We start from the raw sequence: 27,459 nt of genomic DNA on the forward strand, positions 1-27,459 counted from the left end.
TGATCCTAGATTGAGTCGCGGACGCGCGCCTGCATCTTAGCATAGCCCAAGGCCCAGTGACAGATCCAGGGCTTCACAGCGCCACCTGGTGGTATGGGACACCAGGCTGGTTTGGATCTGATTGGGAGTTCGTGCCAGTAGCCCAGCTCGTGGCTCGGAGGGGACATCTCCCTGATTCGGGATCACATCCCGTAGATGTCATGGTTGGGTGGTGAGCAGCCTGCTCAGTTTCTCACGTGGTGTGTTTGTTTGCAGATCAGAGGTTTTAGGAGTGCGGGGATGTGTCATATAGTATTTCCAAATGCCTCGACAACTATGCAGCCTACAAATTTCATTCTTACTATTAACATTGAATTCTGTGAAATCCATCACTCTTAACCACATAAATCAACTGATGAGAGTATTATATCCACTAATAAGTCTTCATTTAACTGGATTTGCTAATCAAACTAATAATTACATGATCAGCATAGACAATGGGCCTAAATATTTGCAATACAGTAGCTATTTGTAACTGGATTTAGTCTTTGTGGAGTTAAGGATGCCATCTTTGTTGATAGTCAGCTATCCTTCCGTATGGTCTCATGGAAATGTAGCCACTCAAATCCATTTGGTGTATCTGCCTGCCAACACAGCAGAAATGCTCCACAGTTTACAAAACTATAAAGAAAAGGCCTTGCTTATTTACTTATTCAGTTTATACTACCTTGGCAATTAGAACTGCACTTGCGAAGTAGCCTCGTCTTTCCCCTCCTGACAGGTAGAGGAGTGCACATCATTCAGAGATTCCATGTCAACAACATACATTATCTGTATATCAAGAAAGGTACTCTATTCATTGTGATCAATCTGCGTAGAATAGTTTGTGCTATGGCATTCATATAGAATTTCCAAAGTAAAAATGAATACATGTTTATGATGTCATTGCGTTAGTTTATTCTCTTTCTTCAGGTTTCTTTGGAAAATAAAGTGTCTGTGCCCTCTAGTAAATGGCGGTATTGCTAGAAGCTCAGAACATTCGTTGTACCTGCTAATTGCTCCCAAGGTTGCCAGGTCACTAAATAAACTCCTTCTGCCAACTTCCTTTCCTGAATGTTGTCAAACCAGGTGCGAAATTCCTTTCCTTGCATTGAACCATACCTTTGCATTATTCCACAGAGTGATTCTGCTAGATTTGACTCAGTCCCCCAAGGATAGACAACCTTTGCACCCTTACTCTGCAAAACATGACAAAACATCATATTAGCTGTATTCATACATGATCATTAAATAAGACAAAACTGGCCTACCAAACTGAACAATCTTGCTTCACCACAAGTTCATATGCTTTGGTACTTCATGTATTTGTGGATGAAGTACCAAACACACAAGACAAAACTGTACTCATGATATTTTCAATACCAGTACATGATTGAAAGAGAGGCTGGTTGCATGGGTGTCAATGGTTGACGATCAATTGTAAAGATGATCAATTGTTTGGTGGACCAGATGTACACTCTGCTTTTTTTTTCCATACCTAGATAGAGTGCCTGTAACGATGCAGGGGTAGGAGGAAAGAAAGATTATGCAGGTTGTAACCCTCATGGCTTGACGGGGGTCAGAGGAGGTGGTGACAAGCACTGGGGAGAAGATATATAGCTAGGAATGGAAGGAGGTCTTGCAAAATGGGAACAATGAGGAGGCAGCAATGTTGGAGCAAGCAAATCGTCAGTTTCTGACCTGTTTCTTTAGAGGAATGTATCTGAAAGGAAAGACATTTTGGAAATGGATGTCAATAGATGTATGGATCATGATAACAAAGAAAAAATACATACAGTCTTGCCTTCATGAGAGCAAACTCACAAAGCATCAGATCAGATACCGCATCCTTCATTGCATGAAGTATATGCTAAAAATATTGACAACTAGCTGCAGCTCCTATAATCGTACATGTATGAAAAAGTAAAGTTTCTACTGTTTCCCTAGAGGCGAAAGGCAGAATCAGCCATGGCACTAGAGAGTGTATATGATCAAATGCAGGCCTTTGTTAGCCAGCATTCGGGACTATTGTAAGCATCTGCAGGATAACAATGACATCTTTGAGTACTTTCTCGATGGTTTGAGACTAATGCCCACCTAGCACAACATTTTCATACAATTAACCAACATTTGTCACCATTGCAAGCATCATGATGGCAATGACACCTTTAAATACTTTCTCGATGCTTTAATACTAAAGGCCACCCACCACACCATTCCAACACTATTATGCTAAGATGGTAAATTAGCATACATACAGTGGCGAATGTTTAAGATGAACACATTTCACATAAAAAAAAGAGGTGGATAATTGGATACATAGAACCCAAAGAATGCTTAAATGTCAGCTACCAATTTTCATGCCCTCTCATAAACTCAACTCTAAAGAAAACAGTTTTCAATGCCCAAAACACTTGAAATGACTGTCATAGCAATCTCAAAAAGCATTCGAATAATTGGGTCTTAGGATCTTCAATTGAATAGTTACAAGGTTGGAGTCTCATCATGTCTACAAAATGAAACTAACATGGTGGTTGACTATGGTGACAAGGCTTTTGGAAAGTTATCCTCACAAAGAACAATTGGAGACTCATAGACACAACAGGCGCATTACAAGTTGGTCAGAAAATTGCCTGCACTAGCAAACGTCAGTTTTTGAATGCTCTCTCCCTCAAATGCTTCCATTCTGTTTTCCATATTTAGAGATGTATGAGGAACAATGTGAAAACGTGTCATAAGGGTGAGCGTTATGAGAGCCTTCAACAATAGAACATAAAAGCATAAAAGGAAAGATCAAGTCTGGATTTCTAAGAAAAAAAAGGAAAAGAAAAAGGTCAAACTCACAACTACTCCGGTTAGACGCTTGAAGGTCTCATGCGTGTTTGGAACTTCACCGCAAAGCCACTTTACCATGAACACATTGAATTCAACAATTTCCCTCTGAACTGAGCTAGGACTAGCTAAATAGCCATTCTGAAATGTAGAAAAAGAAGGCACATAATCATGATTTATTCTGTCGCTTGGAGACAAATGTGGACCGAGGTTGAAATGCTCCAACGCCTGGATGATACCACCAGCACATCTTTGGCTTGCACAAAATACTTTGGCACTTGAACCATGCAACTGGTACCATTGAATGAGCTCTTCCTGAGCATTCGAAACCTACATTCTCAGCATTTGAGGGAAAAAATAAGTATGGCATATCATGAAGGACGCAAATTTTGTTCCAATGTGCATCATACCTGGCACCGAAGTCTATTACTAGTTGACATACATAAAAGAAACACAGTATACAAAATAAAAGCAGTTGATATGTTCTCACAATTACTCCATGGACTCCTTCCACTGTAAAAAGATCTATGTCATTGCCTGAGTCTCCGCAAACAAGTATGTTCTGTTGCGGGCAGTCTCCTTGATTCAATTTCTGAAGAAGATATGCAAGAGCTTGCCCTTTGCTTGCTTTATATGGTAACACATCCAAATCTATACCGCTACTAAACAATAGTTTGACCCTGAGCTGCATAGTTAACCGACTAAATGAGATCACGAGCAAACAATTCTAATAGTCACACTTCCATTGAATTTTGCAAGACCTTACTGCTTTGAAGATGAAGAAAAGACTGAGCTTCATCACTTGTTTTGGTACTTAATATTATTTTTCTTGTGAACAAGACCGGGACCAGTACAAATAATTTGAGAGTGACCCAATCGACAGTCCTAATACAATTGCACTTTGGATCCTTTATAATGAATTTTTCTCATGGAAAAGACCAGGACCACTACAAATAATTTGAAAGTGATAATAATTGTCACAAGCAGACCCGAGTATCCATGTTTGCTAAATGAGATGGTCCTATCACAAATTGTATTTCAGGACAAGGACACGAATAATAAAAGCAGTCCGAAGCAACGTTTAACGTGTAATCAACAATGTAGCCTTTGGCTGGGACCGAAGAACTATGTCCATAGAATAAGGGCAACAAGAGGTACCCCTCGTTCCTGTAGCCTTGTTGAAAGCCTCCTTTGAATTTCTGTTGCCTTTTCCTTCTCCAATTTGAAGCTCACCTTATGAGGTCCCTGATCTGGCTCTTCCTGCCCACGGTGATCCAAATTAGCTATCCCTTTTTTGAGAGCAAAGACTGTAAATACCCTTGAAACCAAGGTTCTATCACTATTTGGTATTAAAACATTGAAACAATCGATCTAATTTTAAACTAACTTAGCATGGAAGACGATCCGCACTTGAAAACGAAGATCAGAGATTTTCATGGCCTCCTCCACTATAATGTCGCGGTTCCAACCATCGTCTAATTCTCTCTCCCAATCTGTATCAGGCTCCAAAGATGGGCCTAATCGAATCTCTGTGCCCACTGATAAAATTAGAACTCCTGGAGTTAACATAGGAACTTCTTTCCTAAGCTCTAAGTATCTCTGTAGTGAGCGACCAGTCGAATATACTAAGAGGGAGGAGTTAGCATATTCGGCTGCCCACAAACAATTGAAATTGAGCAATGCTGCATGTGATAGGTCGTTGTGATCGACCTGCAACCATTCAACCAAACTTTAGTGTCCTTCGAATATGTACAGCATGTTCCCTGTTCCAACTTTCGGCTTTCTTCTCCTTTAGTGGGGACACCCGGATTTTTAAAGGATAGTATGAAAGCAAGAAGTGCCCGAAAGTGTAATTTGCGATCAATTCTTGGCTTTGTAAGCCTGTGCTTTTATTCTACGACACTAGGACAAACGGAACATCTACAGGTTGCTGCCTTAAAAGTACTTCTTCACATTTTGAATGTGGTTGAGTACAAGATGAAAAAACGTACCATAGTAAAGTCGAGATCGGAAACAAGCATGACGCGATCACTATTTGGATAGTCCGTTTCCGACAGAATCGAAGCGTAGCATTCGTTTGCCTTTGAAAGAAGAGAAGACATAATTCGATGGATAGGAGACAATGGTACGGGAAGGCGTGTGCGAAAGGGTTTCTTTTTTAGTTCAAGCAACCTGCATGATCCATGGAGAGTGACGATCGGAGGAAGAAGACCCAGACGGCATGCAAATGATAATGGCAAAGGAGCTAAACGTATAAGCGGCATTGTACCCGTTTGTGAGAACAGAAGCAATCGCCCGCGAGTATTGCGGGCAAGGCCTTTTTGGATTGCGCGACGCTTGTTGCGTTCACAACCACAAAATCGTTTATGGTCGTTATTCGTACTTAATGACGACGTAGTGTGACGCGCTTTCCGAAAGTAGTTCAATTCCAATTCCTACTTCATGCTACGAACTGAGCAGCGCTCTGAGCCTCCCTGATCTGCTACACAAAGTTCCAGGACGAAGCTCAAGCGTATTCCTTATTATTAATCGGTCATGGAGCTTTGTAGCACTATACACAGCACTCCTGTCTCAATGGCACACTGTGACAAGATGTTCAATTGTGCAATGGGGAGTAATAGAAAAGCTCGATTCGAAGCTGATGGCTGCCCAAATCATTCTCGCGGCCGATGTGGAATACGAGGGAGAAAAACGCGGGGCTGCGTTGATCATAAGCTAGAGATAGCGGCTTGCCATACGACATCCCAAAAGAAGGACGGTGCAAGGTACGAAAGATTCTGCCTTTCTTTCTGCGTGCGTGCTTTGATCTTTGCTCCACCCATTTGTGAGCTCATCTATCCTCTCAAGAAACTGACATATGTCTCAAAGAGAAGAGAATATCACGAGCAAGAATAATTCCCACAACCAACATTGTAGCAGCCTTTGTAGAAAGAATATCACGAGCGAATATAATGCGCACAACTAACTTTGTGTTTGCCTTCTCCCCCTTTCTACGGGAGCTTGTGACTCGATTGCTTTTCGAAGCATTACATGCTAACGATACATCACCAAGTCATGAGTGCTCCTTGTCTACCTTTCCAAACGAGCTCATCCATTCATGCACGTAGAAAAGCTTGCCTTAGGATACCTGGCATGCTTGGACAAGGATTTACAAATGTACATACATAGAGAGAGGCGCTATAGCTACCTGGTTGTTCTAGCACTCATGCGGCATACTAAATTCTTATGTAGGTAGCTTCTGGTTTGGCATTCTCAATCTGCGGTCTGTAGAGTTTGTGTTTTCATATTTATGATTGACCTTAAAAGCAGCTGCACATGGAGCTCTCTCTTGAGAGAAAAATTCCTCACCTCCGGGCAATCCTGCTCAGCCTTTCTAGACAGTCACGAGCACCAGCACTAATTTTCGGAACCTCATTTTGTATCTGATGTTTAATCCAGCATTTTTTTTGCTCATTCATGAACATCATGGAATGTGCAAAACGTTTAATGGTTTCCCAGTTCCGTGGATCATTCCCTCTTTTGAAGATTGCTCACCATAATTTTTTGTATCATGACTAGGGTGTTTGATGTTCAGACTTCACAAACAGAAAGTTTGAAACTGAATGTTTTTAGGGTTATAGGGAGATCCTCTTCGTGTCAACTGCTCTCTGCATTTGTGCTGAAATCATCCATACTCTCAGCAGCACACATGATGGGGGGATGTTTTTTGAACGTGCATTTTAAGGCAAAACTATGCAAGAGCGCTCGCACACTCACACACACACACACTTTTTTTTTGTGAGAAGAAATCTTTTATTTCTATGGAATAATTACATTCATAGCTGCTTCAAAACGAAGTAGCTACTACTCAACAAAAGATCTCAGTATAAGCTGTATACACATCCTGATCTATCAAACGAGTCTGAAAACAATCGTAGAATGATTGTTGCAGAGATCGTTTGAAAAAAAGAAAGGATGAAAATAGTGGATCAGCAAAGACTCTATGATTTCTATCCATCCATAAAGTCCATAGGGTCCAATATCGCACCCATACAAAAAATAAATCAAAACCCTGTCTCTGGGGATGAAATCCAAACAACCAGAAAAATCTACCAAAAGTGACAGTAGGAAATCGTTGTCGAAGCCTCTGTCTGATGAGAGCAATGAGATCAGAAGTGTTTGGACAGGACCAAAAGATATGGAGCACTGATTCAGTAGAGTACGAGCATCTGTGACAAACAGCTGAAGCAATATGTCTGTGTGCGAGTAACTGTCCAGATGGAAAAATGCCAAGGAGAACTCGCCATAGGAAAAGCTGTTGTCGAAGAGGGACTTTGTAATGCCAAAGGAGACGCAGCCTTTTCCTCCACCACTTCATTGGACGATCCATATGCCAAACAGTATTTACTCTGTTGGAAATCCAAGGTGGAGGTAATAACACTTTATATAGTGATGACACTGTAATATGTGAAAGCTTTAAAGGACGGACATATGAGGAAGGAGAGCGTAAAATCCAATCCTCAAGCCGATGCTGAATTTTTAAATGAGGTACCGGCAAGTACGGTTGGAGCATTGCTGAAATTTTATGCCATAAAGGACGATAATGAGCTCCCAAGCCATATTTGCGAGCAGCCAAAGAAAAAGATAGAATTGTGCCATCATCCTGAAGTACATCCGCCACAGATGAAATGCCTTTGAAGGAGAGAAAATAAGAACGTCGGGGTTCTTGTATGGCCAAAGGTGGATGGAATACTTTGGACCAAAAGAGATTCTCTGCCCTCAAAGAGTTGCCCGAGAGTGAGTCCCTTCCTTTCCATTCCAAGTGGGATAGAATATGTTTCCAATCAAGAAGCAGAGAGGAGACAAAAGGGCATCCTCTGATCTTGCCTTGGATAGAGCCAAATAAAAATTCCCACTGAGTAGGCTGCCAATTCCCAAAAGCAGATGTATGAAGATGTAATAAGAGAGAGCGGATCATAAAAGCCCAAGGCTGATCTCCTTGTAGAAACTGCATCATCATTTTCCCCCGGTGAGCAAGCAAATGCATTTGAATATTGAGAATGTTCAGACCCCCGTGCATCTTTGGAGAACAGAGACGGTGCATGGAGAGTAATCTGAGACTTTTCTTGCCATGTTTTGAACGCCAGAAAATTTCCATGATAGCTGACATAAATGAAACCAAATCTGCCTTAGTGAACATAGTGAGAGGCAGATAAAATTGTATGTATGCTATCAAAATGGATTGTGTAATTTGCAGACGAACATGTAATGGCCAAGTTGCAAGCTTCCAATATTCAAGTTTTGCCCTTAACTTTACTAACACCCAATCAGTTTGTTGTGAACGGGTGAGTCCCCAGCCTAGAGGATAACCAAGGTGTCGAATAAATTGAGAAGCAGGGACAATTTCCCCAGGCCACAAAAGATTGTGCCAGTCCTGTGCATGTAAAGGCAGCAATTTTGATTTTTGAAAATTGACCTGAAGGCCAGCAGCCAATCCATATGTAGAAAGAGCATGCATAATCATGGACAGATCAGCCCGAGTATTTTTTGGAGTAAAGAAAGAATCATCAGCATATGCTTGAGCAATCATGCTGCGACTGCCAAGAATCTCCAAACCGTGCAGCTGATCAGTGTCTAAGAGGTGATCCAGATATTGAAGCAGTGGATGAGTGGCTATGGCAAAAAGTAAAGCACTCAGTGGACATCCTTGTCTGACAGAGCAAGCAAGAGTGCAGGATGAAGAAATATCTCCTGAAAGTATACAGGCAGCTTCACTATCTTGATATAGCCAATTAATAAGTTGCTGCATTTTTGTGCCAAAACCCAAAGCCTGCATAGTCGATGAAATGAAATCCCACTGAACTGTATCAAAAGCTTTGGCAATATCAACTTGCAATAACAAAACATCCTGCTGTGTGTATTTGGCATATTCAATTCCAATGTAGGCATTGGCAATGTTATCGGTGATATGCCTACGCGGGACAAAGCCATATTGTGCAGGATGCAACCCACATGTAAAAACCCCTTTAGCCGAGCAACAATCATTTTGGTAGTGACTTTGTAAATTACCGGCATAAGAGTGATAGGTCTCCAGTCTGCCAAAGACTCACAAATTTGTTTTTTAGGAAGGAGTTTAACAAGACCTCTCTTCCATGTGTCTGGCATTTTCTGATGTTGCCATGCAGCATTCACCATATATAGTAATGGATGCTTCAAAATAGGCCAGTATGCTAGAAAAAACTCGACTGTTAAACCATCCCATCCGGGGGATTTCCATCTGCCACATGATTTGATTGCATTTGACAGTTCCCTCTCAGTAAAGGGTTCCTCCAATTCCAAAGCTTGAGTAGAGGAAATTATTGGAGAAACATTTTGCAACAGTAAATTCCGTGCAAGCAAAACCTGTTGCGAGGGCGGAGCTGCAGAGCCAAATTGCTGGGAGAAGTGATGCACACAAACAGAGGCAAGCTGTGACCGTGAAGTAGTCCATGATCCATCGGACATAAGCACTCGGCAAATTTCTGTTTTGATTCTCCTCTGATGCAAACTTTTGAAAAATTCTTTGGAAGAGCAACCTTTATCTGTGAAGGCTCTTTGTCTTGCTCTAGTCTCCCATTTTGCCAGTTTCCTTTGATCATTTAATTTAAGACAATGTCTAGCCTGACATAGTGTGGTTTGCTCATGCATGGACAACGAACGATGATGACTGAGTTCAGTGAGGTCTTGACAAGTAGACTTGGCCTGAGTAATGGTTTCCCTCAGAGTCCTCATGTAAGACTTGCCATAAGCTCTAATCACCATTTGCATTTTAGAAATAAAAGAAGCCCAAGCATCATCAGCATGAAGATAGCTGCTAGAGGAAAGACAATGAGCTGCTTCAGTAACCATTGCCTTGAAGTCAGCATGTTGCAAATAACTATTGTTGATGATTAAATGACGCCTTTGTGGCAATCTATCTTCTGGCATCTTATGAAAAGATAAACGCAGCCATAGTGGTGCATGGTCTGAATGCACAAAGGCATAATCAATCCACATTTTGCATGCGAGATCCCCATTTTGTTGGGGAGCGACACTATACCAACGATCCAGTCTTGCCTGATAAGCGGAAAGAGCATTATGTTGAAAAGTGTAGCCCGGTGACAAAGGCTGCAATTCCTTCCAAAGGTCAACCAGATTTAAATGCAAAAGTAGTTGAGACCATGCATGCCTTTCAGGAGATAACATATGATCGTGGCTGGAAGTGTTGTCTCCCTGTTGTGGAGCATTATTGAAATCCCCACATATGTAGGCATGATATCTCCACGGGTATTGTTGCATAGCATCCCAAATTACAGTTCTGTCTCGAGATGACTGAGGTGCATAAACTGAAGCAAATTCAAACACCTCTCCTCTAATAATGCATTGGAGAACAAGCCATCTACCTTTGTTGTCATTTAATGCAATGACTGGTTGAAGCTCATGTTTGATCAGAAGGACAACCCCTGAGAAAGAGTGCTCCCTAGCATAGAAAATGTCATACCCACAGAAGTGTCATGTCTTGCCTGCATAAATATGTTGGTTGTGCTCTTGTAATGCCACTATGTCAGGCTGAAATCTGTTGATGTACAGCCACACAGATTTCCATTTCCTACTGTCACATATACCCTGGACATTGAGTGTAAAACATGTGATGTGAGCAGTCATATATACAGATATTTATAGTAATGTAACAACTATGTACAGCAGCAAAAAGTATGAGGTCAGCCTTGCATTTCTATCTCAGGGTCGAGGCCTCGCCCCTGAGAAGAAGTAGTCGCTTGAGAAGTAGACAGCAAGGCAGCAACCTCTTCTTCAGGGAAGAGTGTTCTGCTGGCTGTTACTGCAGCCCATGTAATTCCAATTCCTGTATTGATCTCTGGGGTGTTTCCGCTAGAAGATGCACCATTCCAAGTGCGGGGGGGTGGAATTCTTCGAGCAGAAATAACTTTTCTTGGGCTCTGCCAGCCATCAGTTGAAGGTTGCTTTCCTTTGGGCATGGATTGAGTAGCAGGAGGTGAATGTGAAGTGAGATTCATATTGGTAACTACTGAATCTTTGCCTTTTTCCTGACTTCCAGGATGCTGTCTACTGCTTTTATTTTTGTTGGCAACTGGAGTAGGAGCATCTTTAGTAGGCATGTGTACCGGAAAGGTGACATGAGGCATTTTATGTGGGTTCAGTGGACACTGTGAAACCATGTGTCCAAACTTTTTGCATTCAAAACAGGCCCCTGCAAATAAACCCCATTTGAGTTTATAAAATGCACTCCCCATGTTCACATTGTTCACCGTGACTGAATAAGAGTCCGGTGTGGGATTATGAGTATCCCAGAGAATGCAAAATCTGTTTGAATTGCCATTTGGCCGTGGTGGGCAGACCACTTTACCTAAAGAGGCTGCAATTTTAGGCAAAAGTGAGGCCATGCATTGGGGGAAATCAACGACTTCAACCCAGACTGGGCATCTGTGTCTGATTAAGTCTGATTAAAGCCTGAAAGTCCCTTGTGGGAGACCATGGCAAGACATGCACCATTTGCTGTCCAAAAAAAAGAGGTGAATGTTCCAAAAGCATTTGTCTGTGGATCTCATCCACCATGATAACCTCGAAAAAGCCCCTGGCTGCATAGTGTACTTTACGAACAAAAGAGCCAGCCAAAGTGCGTGTCAGCCAGTTGCCTATCTCTGCCAGCAGGTGGCATCCGGCTTGGAAAGAATAATATAACTGCATTCTTGGCATACTCTCTGACTGGATCCACAATTTCATCGACCTCAACCATGAGGCCAACTGAGGGAACCGATTCTTTCCAGTCTTTTCTCGTATCTGCAAATCCTTCATGCATTACATCATACACTAGTTGAGCCTCAAGTGTATCATGCATTGGGTCATGCTGACCCTCAACCTGCTTTTGCTTCTTGCAGGGAGCCGAGCGCTCCTTTTGAAATGTTTTTTCATATGAATACTCTGCCATGACTTGGTAAGAAAAGGAGCTTGAGGATGAAGTACCTGTAAGAAGGTGGCGAAAGCCAAAAAAACAGTCCCAAAGGAAAATCAGAAGAAGCCCACAAGAGAGAAGAGGAATTGTGTGACTAGTAAGGAGAGAGCAAGGGGATAGGTAGGAGTTGGCAGAAGACCAGCTAGGGAAGAAAGGCGAAAGGAAAACCCCCAAAGAAGATTCAGATTATACGGTAGGGCTGGATTTGTACGGAAACGTACGACAGACGTACGGTCGTCGTACGGTGACTGTACAGGCGTACGGACGAGGATGGCGCAGAGAGGATGATGTTGACGGAAGACGATCTGTTTGCGATGTACGGAAGTGTACGGATGCACAAAGTAAGGTTATGGAAAAAGGAAAAGATAGCGACGCACACACACGCAGGGTTGGAGCGGGATCACGCAAAGATTTGCAGAAAGGGCAGTATAGTCGCACGGGCTGTCCGTACTGGTGTACGGTACCTGTACGACAGCCGTACAGGTGTACGGGGCAGACAGGGGAGCTGTACGGGGCTCTCACGGCCGGACTGTCTTTCTCTCCAAGCGCTCACGCTACGCTCTCTACACACACCTCACACACACACACACACTCTCTCTCTCTCTCTCACACACACACACACTTTTTTTGTGAAACCAGTGACTATATTATTAACATGAAATCAATGTACATGACATTAGACTCCAAAAAAGCCTAATGGAAGAACTCAAAAACAGTCAGAAAACACTTCAAGACTAGTGGCATCCAAGTCCCTCGCAGCATAACTATCATATAAAGATTGCTTGAGGGACATTCTGAAGAAAGCATATGCCTGAGGAAACTGTTGTCCCATCCTAGAATGCAATCTCTTTGTTCTCCTAAGACTCATGGGGGACTGAAATTCTCTCTCACACACACACACACACACACACACACACACACATTTTTTTGGGTGAAATTTCTTTTGCATTATATTACAGAGACACTATCCCAAGAAAAAAAGGAAAGTGCCTAAATACATCAAGAGAAGATCTCAATATATGAGAAGTATACATCATAGTCTATATACTGAGTTTGCAGACAATCATAAAAGGATTGCTGCAAAGAGTGCCTGCAAAAGAGAAAAGTGAAAAAGTTGAATCACCAAAGACTATGATTTCTGTCCTTCCATAGAGTTCAGAGAGCCCAATAGCGAACCTAGCTGAAAAATAAATCAAACTCCCATGTAGATGGGTGAATCCCAAAAAGCCAAAAAGATTTTCCAAAAGTAGCATTCGGAAATCTAGTTCTCAAATACTGCCTAAGGAATCCCAGAAAATCATGGGTATGGGAGCAATGCCAAAGTAGATGAGGCACTGATTCCCGTGGAGCCAAACATCTGTGACAAACAGTGGGAGCTATATGTCTGCGTGCCAATATTTGCCCAAAAGGAAGAATCCCTAGCAAGACTCTCCACAAGAAAACCTGTTGTCGAAGATGAATTTTTGAATGCCAAATCCCTCATAGTCGCTTTCACCACCACTTTGCGGGATGATTCATTTGCCAAAGATTATTCGCCCTTTGTGAAACCCAAGGCAAGGGTAGAAGGACTTTATACAAGGAAGAGACAGTAATGTGGGACGGCATGTCGACCTTGGCAAGTGAAGAGTCCAATCCTGAAGCTGATCCTCAATCTCGAGTGGGGGTACTGGCTGAAAATGCTGAAGCATAAAAGAAAAAGTCTTTGTTTTAAAGGCATTTTACACTTCCATAATATCTGGAGATTCTTCCGCCACCATGAGAGGGGCTTCCTGATATGCCACAGAGTATTAGCATATTGCTGAATCCATGGAGCAGGCAGAAGAAGCCTGTAGGCTTTGATGGAGGTCAAGGCAGGCAGAGGAACAGGATGAGAGCATGTAGATGGTTGCAATTGCCAATCCAATAGCCTGTCTGTGTCAGCCACAGGGGGAACAGGTAGAAAAGGATGTAACAAATCAGCAATTTTCTTCCATATCGACCTATGGTGCATTCCCAATGCATAGGAGGCAGTGGCTTGAGGAAAAGATAAGACATAACCCTGATTATCTACCACATCATGTATGTATCTAATGCCCAATTTCATGAGGTTGTATGCCCGAAGAGGTTCCTGTAAAGCGAGTGGAATGTCAAAGATGGCACTCGAATGAATACTTTCTTTCCTCATTGAGTTTGTCCCCGAGCAATTACGAGGAGCCCATTTGACCTTAGAAAGTACTTGTTTCCAGTCAAGTATTAGAGCAGTAGAGAAAGGACAGCCAGGTATCTTCCCTACAAATCTCCCAATGACAACCTCCCAATGATCAGTAGTTCAATGACCATAAGCAGAAGTCCTCATGTTGTGACACATGGATGCTATCATACAAGTCCATGGCTGTTGTTGGCGGAAAAACTTATGGAGCATAGTCGCCTTCCTTGCAAGTACACGATATCTTATATTGAGGATATTAAGTCCACCATGCATCCTAGGAGCAATCCCACTGCCAATCCATACAATGATAGAGTGGTCATAAGCATGTGAACTTCTCGGGGAGAATTCTGTGGCATAAAGAAGGAATCATCAGCATATGCTTGTGCCAAGCGAGATGCAGCCCCAGGGATTTTTAGACCAGCCATCTGTCCTGGTTACTTACACACACTTTTTTTGGTAAAATCCATTGTATTTATATGCTCATGAATTTACAATATGGGAAGTGAATTAACAGGTGAATTAACAGGTCCTGGTTACTTACACACACACACACACCACAGAGTACACACACACACATACACACACACGACACACACATACACACTTTTTTTTGGGGTGAAATCTTTGATTGATTATATTATATGAGTAGCAACCTCAAAATAAGGTGCTACAATAACATCAACTGAAAATTTCAGTATATGCCAAAAAGACCTCATGATCTATGCAGCGGGTCTGCAAGCAATCAAAGAAAGATTGCTACAGAGAACGCCTAAAAAAGCCAAACAGAGAGAAAGTAGGATCACCAAAGACTTTTACAATTCCTATATGTCCATAAAGTCCATAGTGCCTAGTAGCGAACCCAAACGAAGAAAAGATGAAACTCCGGTCTGGATGGATGAAACCCAAATAGCTAGAAGAACTTCCCAAACGGAATAGATGGGAATCTCATTGACAAGTGCTGTCGAAGTAGATCAAAAAACTCACGAGAGCACAGACAATGCCAAAACAAGTGAGGCACAGTCTCCGAAGAAGCAGAACATCTGTGGCAAAGTGCAGGAGCAATGTGTCGATGAGCTAATAGCTGTCCAGATGGAAACACTCCCAAAAGAACTCGCCAAAAGAAAACCTGTTGCCGAAGCGGTACTTTATAGGCCCAAAGTTGCTATAATCTTTTCCTCCATCACTTGGCTGGGCGATGCATTCACCAAACAGAATCACCTCTCTCTGAAACCCAAGGTTGAGGCAAAAGGATTTTATACAATGCAAGTACAGTAATCTGAGATAGCCTCAAAGGACGAGAATAGGACCCTGGAGAAGTCAAAGTCCAATCTTCCAGCCGGTCTTGGAGTTCCAAAGGAGGAATCGGAACAAAAGGCGAAAGTATAGAAGTAATTTGTCGCCACAAAGGACGATATTAAGAGCCCAATCCATATGTAGTGGGGTTGCTAGAGAAAAGGCGAGCACAGTACCAGCATCATCTATAACATCAGCAACCGAGGTGATGCCTTTAAACGAGACAAAGTAGGAACATCGAGGTTCCTGTAAAGCCAAGGGAGGCTGAAAGACTTTCGACCAGTGAATGCTTTCAGCTCTCAAAGAATTCCCAAGCAAAGATTGCCGTCCATTCCATTCCAGATGAGAAAGAACATGCTTCCAGTCAAGAAGCAAGCGGGAGACAAAAGGGCAGCCAGGCAAAGTGCCATCAGTGCAGCCAAAAAAGAAATCCCAGTGATCGAGTTGCCAATAACCAAACGCAAAAATACTGATATGAGTGACCAGAGTCCTAATCATAAGAGCCCAAGGCTGATCACCTTGCAGAAATTGCAATAACATTTTTCCCTTGTGGGCAAGAATATGCACATGAATATCCATGATGTTCAATCACCATGCATCTTGGGAGAACAAATGTGATGCATCGAAAGCAGCCTGAGACTTTTTCTGCCATGTTTGGATCGCCAGAAGATTTCCATAAAGACAGACATGAAAGATGTAAGATCTGCCTTAGTGAACATGATGAATGGCAAGTAAAATTGAATATATGCCACAAGGATGGACTGCACTATTCGAAGACGAACGTGCAAAGGCCAAGTTGCTAGTTTCCAATACTCAAGCTTTTTCCGAAGCTTAGCCAAAACCCAATTAGTTTGTTGTCGGCGAGTGAGTACCCACCCCAAAGGGTAGCCAAGATGACGAACAAACTGAGTGGATGGAATGATATCCTCGGGCCATAATAGACTATGCCAGTCTTTGGAATGCAAAGAGAGCAACTTAGACTTTTGAAAATTAACATGAAGACCAATTGCCAAACCATAAACAGAGAGGGCCTACATCAAGGCACCAAGATCATGGGGCATATTCTTCGGGGTAAAGAAAGAATCATCAGCATATGCTTGAGCAACCATGCTGCAATTAGCATCCAATTCCAAGCCATGAAGTGATCCTGTAGCCACAAGATGATCAATATATTGCAGCATAGGACGAGTAGCAATGGCATACAGTAAAGCACTGAGAGGGCATCCCTGGCAGATCGAACAACACAGAGTCCACTCATCAGAGATATCCCAAGAAAGGATGCAAGCCGCATTGCTATATCTGTAAAGCCAGTAAATAACCTACTGCATTTTTGGTCCAAACCCCAAAGCTCGCATAGTTTGCGAGATGAAATCCCATCGAACTGTGTCAAAGGCTTTTGCAATATCTACCTGCAAGAGTAGAACATCCTGCTGCGTGTATTTGGCATATTCAATCCCAATATAAGCATTGGCAATGTTATCTGTGATATGGCGACGTGGAACAAAGCCATATTGGGAGGGATGCAACCCATCATTTGGATAACCTTTAATCCGATCAACCACCATTTTGGTAATGATCTTGAAAATGAATGGCATGAGCGTGATTGGCCTCCAATCACCAAGTGAATCACATAACTGCTTTTTTAGAATCAGCTTGAGAAGACCCTTTTTCCATGACACAGGCATCTGCTGATTTTGCCATGTTGTATTTACCATTTGCAGCAAGGTGAATTTAAGAAGATCCCAAAATGCAAGAAAAAATTCAACAGTGAGACCATCCCATCCTGGAGATTTCCATCTGCCATAGGATCTCAGTGCATCAGACAATTCCCTTTTAGTGAAGGGATGTTCAAGTTCCATAGCCTGAGCATCAGACATAATTGGATGAATATGCTGCAAAAGAAGTTGACGTGCAGACACGACCCGAGGAGAAAGAGTATCCACATGCCCAAAATGAGTGGAGAAGTGCTGCACACATAAATCAGCAAGCTCTGAACGAGATGTTGACCGAGAACCATTAGGCATCCGGATCCGACAGATATTGGCAGCCTGTCTTTTGTAGCGTAAACTCTTAAAAAATTGCTTGAAAGAGCAGCCTACATCCAAAAATGCCCGTTGTCTGGATCGAGTTTCCCATTTAGCAAGCTTTCTGCAATCATTGGATTGAAGAGAGAATTGAGCCTGACATAAGAACATGCTTTCCTCTGAAGACAAAGGGCGAAGATGAGCAAGCTCAAACTCTGACAAGTAAATTTGGCATGTGCTACAGTCTCCCTTGTGGCTTGCATATAGGATTTGCCATAATCTCGAATAACTACTTGCATCCGAGCAACAAAAGCCTGCCAGGCATAATCCAAACCAATGTGTATCTAACGAGAGAGAGGCTGAATAGCATTAGAGACCAAGGCTTTAAAGTCAGAATGCTCCAGATAACTATTATTAATCAGCAAAAGCCTTCGGCAAGGCAATCTGTCAGTGGGAAATTCATGGAAGGAAAGCCTCAACCAAAGAGGAGCATGATCCGAATGTGTGAAAGCATGGTCAACCCAAATTTGACAAGTAAAGGCATCACAATGCTGTGGATCAATCTGATACCATCCATCCAAGCGTGCCCGATAAGAAGATTGAGCATTATGCTGAAAGGTATAGCCCGGAAGCATGGGCTGTAATTCCTTCCAGAGATCAACCAAGCGCAGCTGAAGCAAAAAATCAGACCATGCCTGTGTTTCAGAAGCCAACATATGAGTGTGGCATGAGGTGTTGTCACCCGATTGAAGGGCATTATTAAAGTCACCACAAATGAAGGCATGTTGTCGCCATGGATAAGTATGCATGGCTGCCCAGATCAAAGCTCTATCACGAGAAGATTGGGGGACATAAACCAATGCAAATTCAATAATTTCCCCTTGAACAAGGCATTGAACAATAATCCATCTACCACGGCGATCATTGAGAGCCACAACAGGTTGAAGGTCGTGCTTTACCAAAAAAGCCACACCAGAAAAGGACTGCTCTCCAGCATAGAAGATATCATAACCAGCAAAATGGCCTATCTAACCAACATACATATGCTGATTATGCTGTTGCAAAGCAACTATATCAGGCTGCAATTGCCTGTTATACATCCAGACCAGTTTCCATTTGCGACCATCACACATTCCCTCTACATTGATAGTAACACACTTCAGATGATCAAGCATATTTACAGTTATGGGACAGGTATGTATAGCAACTAACGGGCTGTCTACGTCTGCATTTTCACCTCAATGTCCGGGCCTCTGCCCTGGGATGAAGCATCAACCTAAGGAGAGGACAAAAGTGCAGCAACTTCTTCAGGAAATTTTGCATTCACAGCAGCCCAGGTCAAGCCAACACTAGAGTTTTCAGCAAGTGTTTTCCCATGAGAGGATGCACCACTCCAAGTTCGAGAAGGCAAAGGTCGCCTGGGGGAGATCACTTTGCGAGGAGTTTGCCATCCATCAGTCAAAAAAATTTCCCCCTTCCCTTGAGGTGGAGAGGACAAAGGCACAGGAAAAGAAGCATTACCATTTGAGACAGCCAGGGCTTTGCCTTTGTCTTGAATAGAGAAAAACTGTTTGACCCCTTTGTTTTTTACCACAAAAGAGGATTTGCATTCATATTCAAAGGCTGAACCATTTCAGCTTGCACTGGCATCCGTGGAGCTCGGGAAGGGCATTGTGAAGCCGTGTGCCCAAATTGCTTGCATTCAAAGCAAGCACCTGCAAACAGCCCCCACTTGAGCTTGTAAAAGGCACTCCCCATGGAAACATTATTTACAGTAACCGAATATGAAGCTGGAATGGGATGATCTGTATCTCACAAAATGCAGAAGCGATTCGAATTTCCATTGGGTCACGGTGGACATACCACCTTACCGAGGGAAGCTGCAATTTTAGGTAGAAGAGAAGACAACATTGAGGAAAGTCCACAACTTCTACCCAAATAGGGCAACGATGCCGAATCAATGCCTGATAATCCCAAGTGGGAGACCAGGGCAGGACATGGACCATCTGCTGGCCATAGAAGAGAGGAGAGTGCTCCAGCAAAACCTGATGGTGCTCCTCATCAGCCATGATGATCTCAAAAAAGCCCCTCGCTGCATAATGAACTTTTTTGACATAAGAACCACCTAGGGTTCGAGTCAACCAATTCCCAACATCTGCTGCAGCAGGCATTCGTCCTGGGAAGAAAATTATAATGGCATGCTTTGCATACTCCTTAATTGGATTAAATATATCATCCACTTCCACCATAATGCCAGTGGTGGGAAGTGGATCTTTCCAACCTTTGCGGGTGACTTCAAACCCTTCATGCATAACCTCATAAACAAGCTGAGCCTCAGTAGAGTCATGAAGGGAATCATCTGAATCCATCACCTGTTTTTGTTTCTTGTTGAAAACCGACTTGTCTTTGTGAAAGGTTTTCTCATAGGAATAATCCGCCATTCAAGTTAAGGAAAAGGCTTGAAAGCAGCAACGCTTTACAAGGAGGAAAGCACAGCAAGTACAAAACTGTATGGATTTTTCCTGGATGTACGGACAAAATCGTACGGGTTTTTGACAGTACGATATTTTTTTTCCTCCCTGACAACAAAACTGTACGGACAAAACTATACGGATTTTCCCTGAGTGAACGGACGAAATCGTACGGATTTTTGACAGTACGATTTTTTTTCCCCGAATTTTCTCACAAAGCGTACGGACACAAAACGGGCGTCAAACGAAACCTTGAGGGTGTCAAACTGAGGGAGAAACAAGTAGCTGCAACGTGGGAGCACGAGAGCCACACACACACCACCAAAGACCACACACTGTCACGAGACACATACACACACACACACTCTCTTTTTGGTGAGAAGAATATTTTATTGCTGTGAAATAATTACATTCATAGGTACTCCAAAAGCGGAGTAACTACTACTCAACCGAAAATCTCAGTATAAGCCATATATACATCATGGTACACACACACACTTTTTTTTTTTGGGTGAAACCAAGAAAATTATATTATAAAACATTCATTTACATTAGGGCAGTGCTCAAGAAAAGAGCCAATGCCCTATCCATCAGAAGCAGTAAAAGAAAAGCTGAATACAAGAAACATCTAAATCATCCTCATGTAAGGCATCATATAAAGACTACCGCAATGAGGCTCGGAAGAACTCATAAGGGTGCTGAAGGGGAGAATTTAGATATGCATGTTCTCACTGCAGCCAGAGGGTCCATAAGGCCCAGTATCTGATCCATTGGAAGAAAAGAGAATATTGTGACAAAGAAGCTGATAGTTTGCCGTACATCTAGAAAAACCTGTAGAACCTGTGTGCAGGAAATCTGAGAGATAAGAAATAGGAGATCTTGTCTAGAAGGTCTCTGGAATATGAACAAAACCACAATAAATGCGGAATACTCTCAGGAGTATGATGACATCTTGGACAAAGAGGTGAGGCAATCCTTCTTTGAGCCAATTTCACTCCCACTGGAAGAATACCAACAATGCATCTCCATAGAAAGAGTCTTTGCTTCAATCGCATTTTCAACTTCCATATCAATTGCAATTTTCCTTGCCACCAGGCTAATGACTTATTCAGATGCCATAGAGAATTAGCATGATGAGCAATCCGAGGAGGAGGTAATATCAATCGATAAGCCTGTATAGAAGTCAATAAATGCAAAGGTCGAGAAGATAATCTTGGACTTGAAGACTGAAGGTGCCAATCTTGAAGCCTGTCTCTTACATTCAATGTTGGAATCGGAACCAAAGGGAGTAAGAGATCAGCAATAGCTTTCCAAATAGGTCTGTGATGTATCCCAAGATTGTATTGTCGGTATGCTACCGGAAAAGAGAGAATATGTCCTTGCGTATCTACTATGTCATCAATGAACCGGATGCCCAACTTCATAAGATTGTAAGCTCTGATTGGTTGTTGTACAGCAAGGGGAGAGGAAAACACAGCACTCCAATGAATGCTTTCCATTTTGAGTGAGGAAGTTATAGAAACAGGATGGGGAGACCGTTTGATGTGAGAGAGAACTTGCTTCCAATCCTGAATCAAGGAAGTAGAAAATGGACAACCAGGGATTTTACCTTGAAATTTGCCAAGTACTACTTCCGATGGATCAACTAGCCAATGTCCATAAGCATTTGTGCGCATCTGACCACACAAAATTGCCAACATGATAGACCAAGGCTGCTCTTGTTGAAAAAATGTCTTGAGCATAGTGATCTTTCTTGCCAACACATGAAATTTGATGTTTATTATATTCAAACCACCATGCATTCTTGGTGAGCAAAGCAGGTCCATTTTGAGTAACCTTAAAGCTTTTTTATGAAGCTTAGTTTTCCAGAAAATCTCCATGGCTTGAGACATAAAAGAAGAGAGATCTCGAGATGACCAATGTAATAGAGGAAGGTAGAACTGGACATAAGCTACAACAATGGACTGGACAAAATTCGAAGCCGTACATGCAGGGGCCAAGTGGAGATCTTCCAATATTCTAATTTGTCCTGAATTTTGTTTAACACCCAAGATATTTGTTGCTTATTTCTGATTTTCCAGCCAATGGGATAGCCCAAATGTCTTACTATGTTTTCCGGATAAATAATTTGGCCGGGCCACAGGATAGCATGCCAGTCACAATGCTTGAGAGGCAAGAGTTTTGATTTCTGTAAATTAATTTTAAGACCAGCTGCCAACCCAAAATCTGAAAGGGTATCCATCAATAGGCGAAGCTCCAAAGGACTGTTCTTTGGCATGACATGGTACACACACACACACACACACTTTTTTTTTAATAGTAAAATCCAGTGTATTTATATTCTCATAAATTTACAAGATGGGAAGTCTCCAAAATGGAGAGTATCCCAAAAATCAGAAACATAAAAAGAAAAGCTCTATGCAAGAAGCATGGATATCACCCTCATGGCAGGCATCATATAAGGATTGCCGCAATGAGGCTCGGAAAGATTCATATGACTTGTGAATCTGGCGACCCAAGTATGCCAAATTATGCTCATTCCAAATTGTCCAAAGAGCCCAAAATCTGACCCATGAGAGAAATAGTGAATAGTGAGACAAGGACCTCATATATCTTCCAAATAACCAAAAATGTTTCCCAAATCTGTGGCTCGGGAAACGGAGTTGAAGATGATCTGAAATTCTTCTAAGGAGGTTCCTAGAACACGGGCAGTGCCAAAGCAAATGAGGGACAGTCTCTGAAGGAGCTCGACATCATAAACATGTGGATGGTGCTATGTGACGTTTGGCAAGTGTGATTCCCACTGACAAAGTGCCGGTCATGCATCTCCAAAGAAAAAGTCTTTGTTTCAAAGGCATTTTACACTTCCATAATATTCGGAGATTCTTCCGCCACCATGAAAGGGGCTTCCTGATATGCCACAGAGTATTAGCATATTGCTGAATCCATGGAGCAGGCTGAAGAAGCCTGTAGGCTTTGATGGAGGTCAAGACAGGCAGAGGAACAGGATGAGAGCATGTAGCAGAGGGTTGCAATTGCCAATCCATAAGCCTGTCTATGCCAGCCACAGGAGGGACAAGGAGAAGAGGATGTAACAAATCAGCAATTTTCTTCCATATCAACCTATGATGCATTCCCAATGCATAGGAAGCAGTGGCATGAGGAAAAGATAAGATATAGCCTTGATCATCTACCACATCATTTATGTATCTAATTCCCAATTTCATGAGATTATATGCCCGAACAGGTTCCTATAAAGCAAGTGGAATGTCAAAGATGGCACTCCATTGAATACTTTCTTTCCTCATCGAGTTTGTCCCCGAGCAGTTATCGGGAGCCCATTTGACCTTAGAAAGTACTTGTTTCCAGTCAAGTATCAGAGCAGTAGAGAAAGGACAGCCAGGTATCTTCCCTACAAATCTCCCAATGACAACCTCCCAATGATCAGTAGTCCAATGGCCATATGCCGATGTCCTCATGTTGACACACATGGATGCTATCATACAAGTCCATGGCTGTTGTTGACGGAAAAAAGTATGGAGCATAGTCGCCTTCCTTACAAGTACATGATATCTTATATTGAGAACATTAAGTCCACCATGCATCCTAGGAGAGCACACCATTTCCATCTTCATCAGTCTCAATGCTTTCACAATAGTTTTTGTCCTCCATAACAGCTCCATAGCTTGAGACATAAAGGCTGAAATATCTCTGGGGGACCAATGTAACAAAGGCAAAAAGAACTGAACATAGGACATTACAATGGACTGTACTATTCTGAGCCTGACATGAAGTGGCCAAGTAAAAATTTTCCAATATTCCAGTTTATGTTGAAGTCTTTGGAAGATCCATTTTAACTGCTACTTCCTGGTGATATGCCATCCTATAGGATATCCAAATGCCTGACTACATCTTTGGAATGCACCACCTGACCTGGCTAGAGAATAGAATGTCAGTCACATTGTTTCAGGGGAAGCAATTTAGATTTGTCAAAATTGACATGCAATCCCGCTGCTAATCCATACAATGATAGGGTGGTCATAAGCATGTGAACTTCCCGGGGAGAATTTCGTGGCATAAAGAAGGAATCATCAGCATATGCTTGTGCCAAAAAAGATGCAGCCCCAGGGATTTTAAGACCAGTCATCTGTCCTGTGTTTGTAAGATGATCAAGATACATCAAGAGGGGATGGGTCGCAATAGCATAGAAGAGAGCACTAAGAGGGAAGCCCTGTCTAACTGATCTCCCCAATGTCCATGACCGAGATAGATGACCCCCAAGAATGCACTGAGAAGTAGAGCCAGAATAAAGCCAATAAACTGCATTTGCTATCTTGGGACCAAAGCCCAACTTTGTCATGATTTGAGAGATAAAATCCCATTGAGCAGTGTCAAATGCCTTAGCAATGTCTACCTGCAATATGAGCACATCTTGATGTGAGTACTTAGCATATTCAATTGCAGTCGATGCATTTGAGATATTGTCATGGATTTGTCTTCGTGGCACAAACCCATACTGATGAGGATGAAGGTCCGCATTCAATATCCCGTGAAGCCTATACACAATCATTTTGGCAATGAGTTTGTAAACTACAGGCATCAAAGTAATAGGCCTCCAATCTGACATATGGTCACACATACGTTTTTTGGGCACAAGTTTGATTATGCCATGCTTCCAAAGGGGCAGCAAGTGATTTTCTTGCCAGGCAACATTGATCATTTGCAAAAGGACATCTTTCAGATCATTCCAAAAAGAAATATAAAATTCCACCGTAAGACCATCCCAACCAGGGGACTTGTGTTTGCTGAGGTGGGACAATGCATTATCAAGTTCTGTGTCAGTAAAAGGTCTCTCCAATGTAAGTGCATCATCCATTTCCACTATCTCAGAAACATATTGAAGAAATTCAATCCTTGCATCAGTCACTTGATTTGATGGGGAACCAGGAGCAGAGAACAATTGCTGGAAATAATTTTGGCATTCATCTTGGAGATCAGAGAAAGAGTGCGTCCAAGAGCCATCTATCTTCCTTACCCTTAGACATGAGTTTTTCTTTCGAGTAGCATGTAGGCCCTGGAAGAAGGCTTTTGATGAGCAGCCCTTATCCATGAGAGGCTTCATTCTTGCTCTAATCTGCCATTTGTGCAATTTCCTCTGATCATTATCATTCAGTTTGATCCGAGCATGTGAAAGGAAATCATTTTCTGATTCAGAGAGAGGTCTGAAATGTGAAAATTCAGTCAATTGTTGTGCTGTCCTTTTTGCCCATTTAACCTCTTTCCTCCATTTAGTCATATGCCAGTTTCCATACTCCCTAATGACATTCTGTATACGAGAGACGAAACTGTCCCAAGCATAATCCATGTCCTCCTGGGCATGCAAAGGCAAGGGATGAATTGCAAGTCTGATCATTTGCTGGAAATATTGATGTCGGAGATAAGCCTGATTAACATGCAGTAATCTACTGGAAAGAGGTGGCAAATCATCCAGTGGCATACCAAGTTGCAGATTCATCCATAATGGGGCATGATCTGACAAGCCCAATGAGAAATCTATGAGGAGATGAGGGCTAAAATCTGCATATTGTTGTGGGTAAAACAAATACCATCTGTCAAGCCTTGCCCAGTACGTAGTAAATGCATTATGATGAAAAGTATATCCAGGCACTGACCCTTGGAGCAGCAGCCATAAATCTTCAGCCTGCACAGGAAGAAGCATGCTATCCCATTTCTGCCTTTCCGATAATAGCATATGAGATCTTGAAGTGGTGCTATCTCTCGGCAGAAGAGAATTGTTAAAATCTCCACAGATAAATGCATTAGATCTCCATGGATATTTGCTTAAAGAATCCCATAAAGAAGCCCTCATGGCAGAGGTCTAGGAGGCATAAACTGATGCAAACTCAAGAATATCACCATTGACATTACATTGTATGACCATCCATCTGCCACTGCTGTCATTGGAGGCCAACTGAGGCTCCAGCTCATGTCTGACCATTATGCATACACATGAGTAGGTAGTGGTACCAGCATAATATATGTCATAACCGCCAAAGTAATCATGATGCCCAGCCTTAGAGTGCTGATTATGCTCTTGCAAACAAACAACATCTGGCTGCATTTTATGTACATAATTCCAGAAAAGCCTCCACTTTGAGACATTGCAGAGGCTCTGTACATTGTATGTAAAGCACTTAAGTATTTGATGCATGAAAGAGATATATACAGAAAGGTATAAAGATGAAAACAAGATATCAGAGGCAAAGCCTCTGCTTGCATGGGCTGCATGCCTTCATGGTCCATGAAAGATATAACATTCTCCCCTTCTTCAGAATCACATATGGGGATGCCCTTCTTCAGAACCCCCACCCAATTTTGATGAGCTGAAGTGGAAGCCTGTCCTGGTGTGGGAGAAGAGGCATCCCATTGACGAGATTGAAAGGGGCGTTGCTTCAATACAACCACCTTCTTAGGCTGTTGAAAGCCATCCCTATCTGTTCCCACAGATTCCTTCATCTTCTCTTTTTCTTTTTCTTTTCCTTTTCCAGCACACACACACACACACACTTGTTCCACTTCCATGACTAGGTCTGCATTGGGCTCTATCTGATCGAGATGCAACGGCACAGAGAGACACTATTGTGACAGATCAAGAGCAGTAGGAGGTGAGTGGGCCACAGGATGCTGAGGTAGACAGAGCACAATGGCATGCCATGGACTTCTATGCATTTGAGTCAACTTCAAGACCGTGTGGGGTGGATAAGGAGCTTGATATGAGGGCAGTGTGGATCAATGGAGAGAGACAATGTGATGCTGCCAAGCAAGGAATGCAGATACCACACACGACGCGGAGAGTGACTAGAGCATGCACAATCGAGGTCCCCGGCCTATCTCCGATCTCCTTAGAGAGAGACGACACGGCATTGCCTAGCGAGGGATGGAGAGACCACACACTACACGGAGAGTGACTAGAGCATGCACGATCAAGATCCGGCCTATCTCTGCTTTGCTTAGAGGAGACCGCCGAAGACGAGGTGTCACTCTTGACATAGCCCATCGGATATAGAGATTGAGGAGACCACAACCTCTACCATGGATACCTTTGGAGCCCATCAGAGAGCCACCACGGTGCCAAGTTTCGGCTTTTGAGTTTTAGCTTTCAGTTTTCATTTGAGATTTGATTTTTTTGTTTGAGCTCTTAAGCTCTTAAGCTTAGAATAGCATTCAACAAGGGCCCTAGCATGCCCTTTGCTTCAGCCCATTGAGGCTTGTATGAGTTATTTTCTCTTGGTATACTTTGTCCCATAGGCCCGCGAGGCTTTCCTTGGACGTTCATATATCTTTCTTTCTTTCTTTCTCTCTCACATGTTGATCCACTAGGATTACATACAGATCCACCTCCCCGACTCCCTAAGGTTATCTATCAGGTAGTTCCATGTCTCATTGCACCGACTTCACATTGAGAGTAAACTTGATAAGGTATGCCTAGAGAGGGTTGCATTTGCACCCTATGCAATCATCAAGAGGTCAAGTCGGAGGAGCATTTCGCTTTCAGACGCCCGGTTTACTATGAGATCAGAGGTAGCTATCATTGCCTCTAGGAATGATTTTGGAACCTATCCAGCTTTTTGTCTCACCCAGATC

The 27,459-nt window shown here is 42.6% G+C and overlaps 2 protein-coding genes across 4 annotated transcripts in view; one reads left to right on the plus strand and one right to left on the minus strand.

The window, feature by feature from the left end:
- Positions 1-328: 328 nt before the first annotated feature.
- On the minus strand, positions 329-5,421 carry LOC147905258 (sucrose-phosphatase 2-like). 3 transcript variants are annotated; one of them, XM_087396448.1, is made up of 9 exons: positions 5,120-5,421; positions 4,842-5,022; positions 4,261-4,560; positions 4,009-4,110; positions 3,341-3,535; positions 2,863-3,180; positions 1,028-1,217; positions 707-753; positions 330-623 (listed from the first exon to the last, which is right to left on the minus strand). In XM_087396448.1, the coding sequence occupies exons 2-9, from the start codon at positions 4,950-4,952 to the stop codon at positions 561-563; spliced, it is 1,326 nt and encodes a 441-aa protein (XP_087252574.1). In that variant the 5' UTR covers positions 4,953-5,022; positions 5,120-5,421; the 3' UTR covers positions 330-560. The 3 variants fall into 3 exon arrangements, with proteins under 3 accessions (XP_087252417.1, XP_087252574.1, XP_087252496.1); XM_087396291.1 differs by having other exon boundaries at positions 329-623; positions 4,842-5,421; XM_087396370.1 differs by lacking the exon at positions 330-623 and having other exon boundaries at positions 707-810; positions 4,842-5,421.
- RUS5 (root UVB sensitive protein (Protein of unknown function, DUF647)) overlaps positions 5,278-27,459 on the plus strand; it is a 140,277-nt gene continuing 118,095 nt past the window's right edge. Inside the window, exon 1 of the mRNA XM_087396226.1 lies at positions 5,278-5,615. Within this exon, the coding sequence (XP_087252352.1) occupies positions 5,386-5,615 (230 nt within the window). The 5' untranslated portion in view covers positions 5,278-5,385. The remainder of the gene's footprint in view (positions 5,616-27,459) is intronic.

This window comes from Dipteris shenzhenensis, chromosome 1, assembly GCF_047967505.1.
Source record: "Dipteris shenzhenensis isolate YYH24624 ecotype China chromosome 1, Dip_SZ_1.0, whole genome shotgun sequence".
In the NCBI taxonomy this organism is placed as follows: Eukaryota; Viridiplantae; Streptophyta; class Polypodiopsida; order Gleicheniales; family Dipteridaceae; genus Dipteris; species Dipteris shenzhenensis.

Coding starts and splice junctions, on each gene's coding strand:
- LOC147905258 (XM_087396291.1), bottom strand. CDS start 5,114: ATGCCGCTTATACGTTTAGCTCCTTTGCCATTATCATTTGCATGCCGT. Junction 4,111..4,260: donor TCTCTGATCTTCGTTTTCAA/GTGCGGATCGTC, acceptor CACCGTGGGCAG/GAAGAGCCAGATCAGGGACC. Junction 1,218..2,862: donor AGCGTCTAACCGGAGTAGTT/GTGAGTTTGACC, acceptor CATGTTTTGCAG/AGTAAGGGTGCAAAGGTTGT.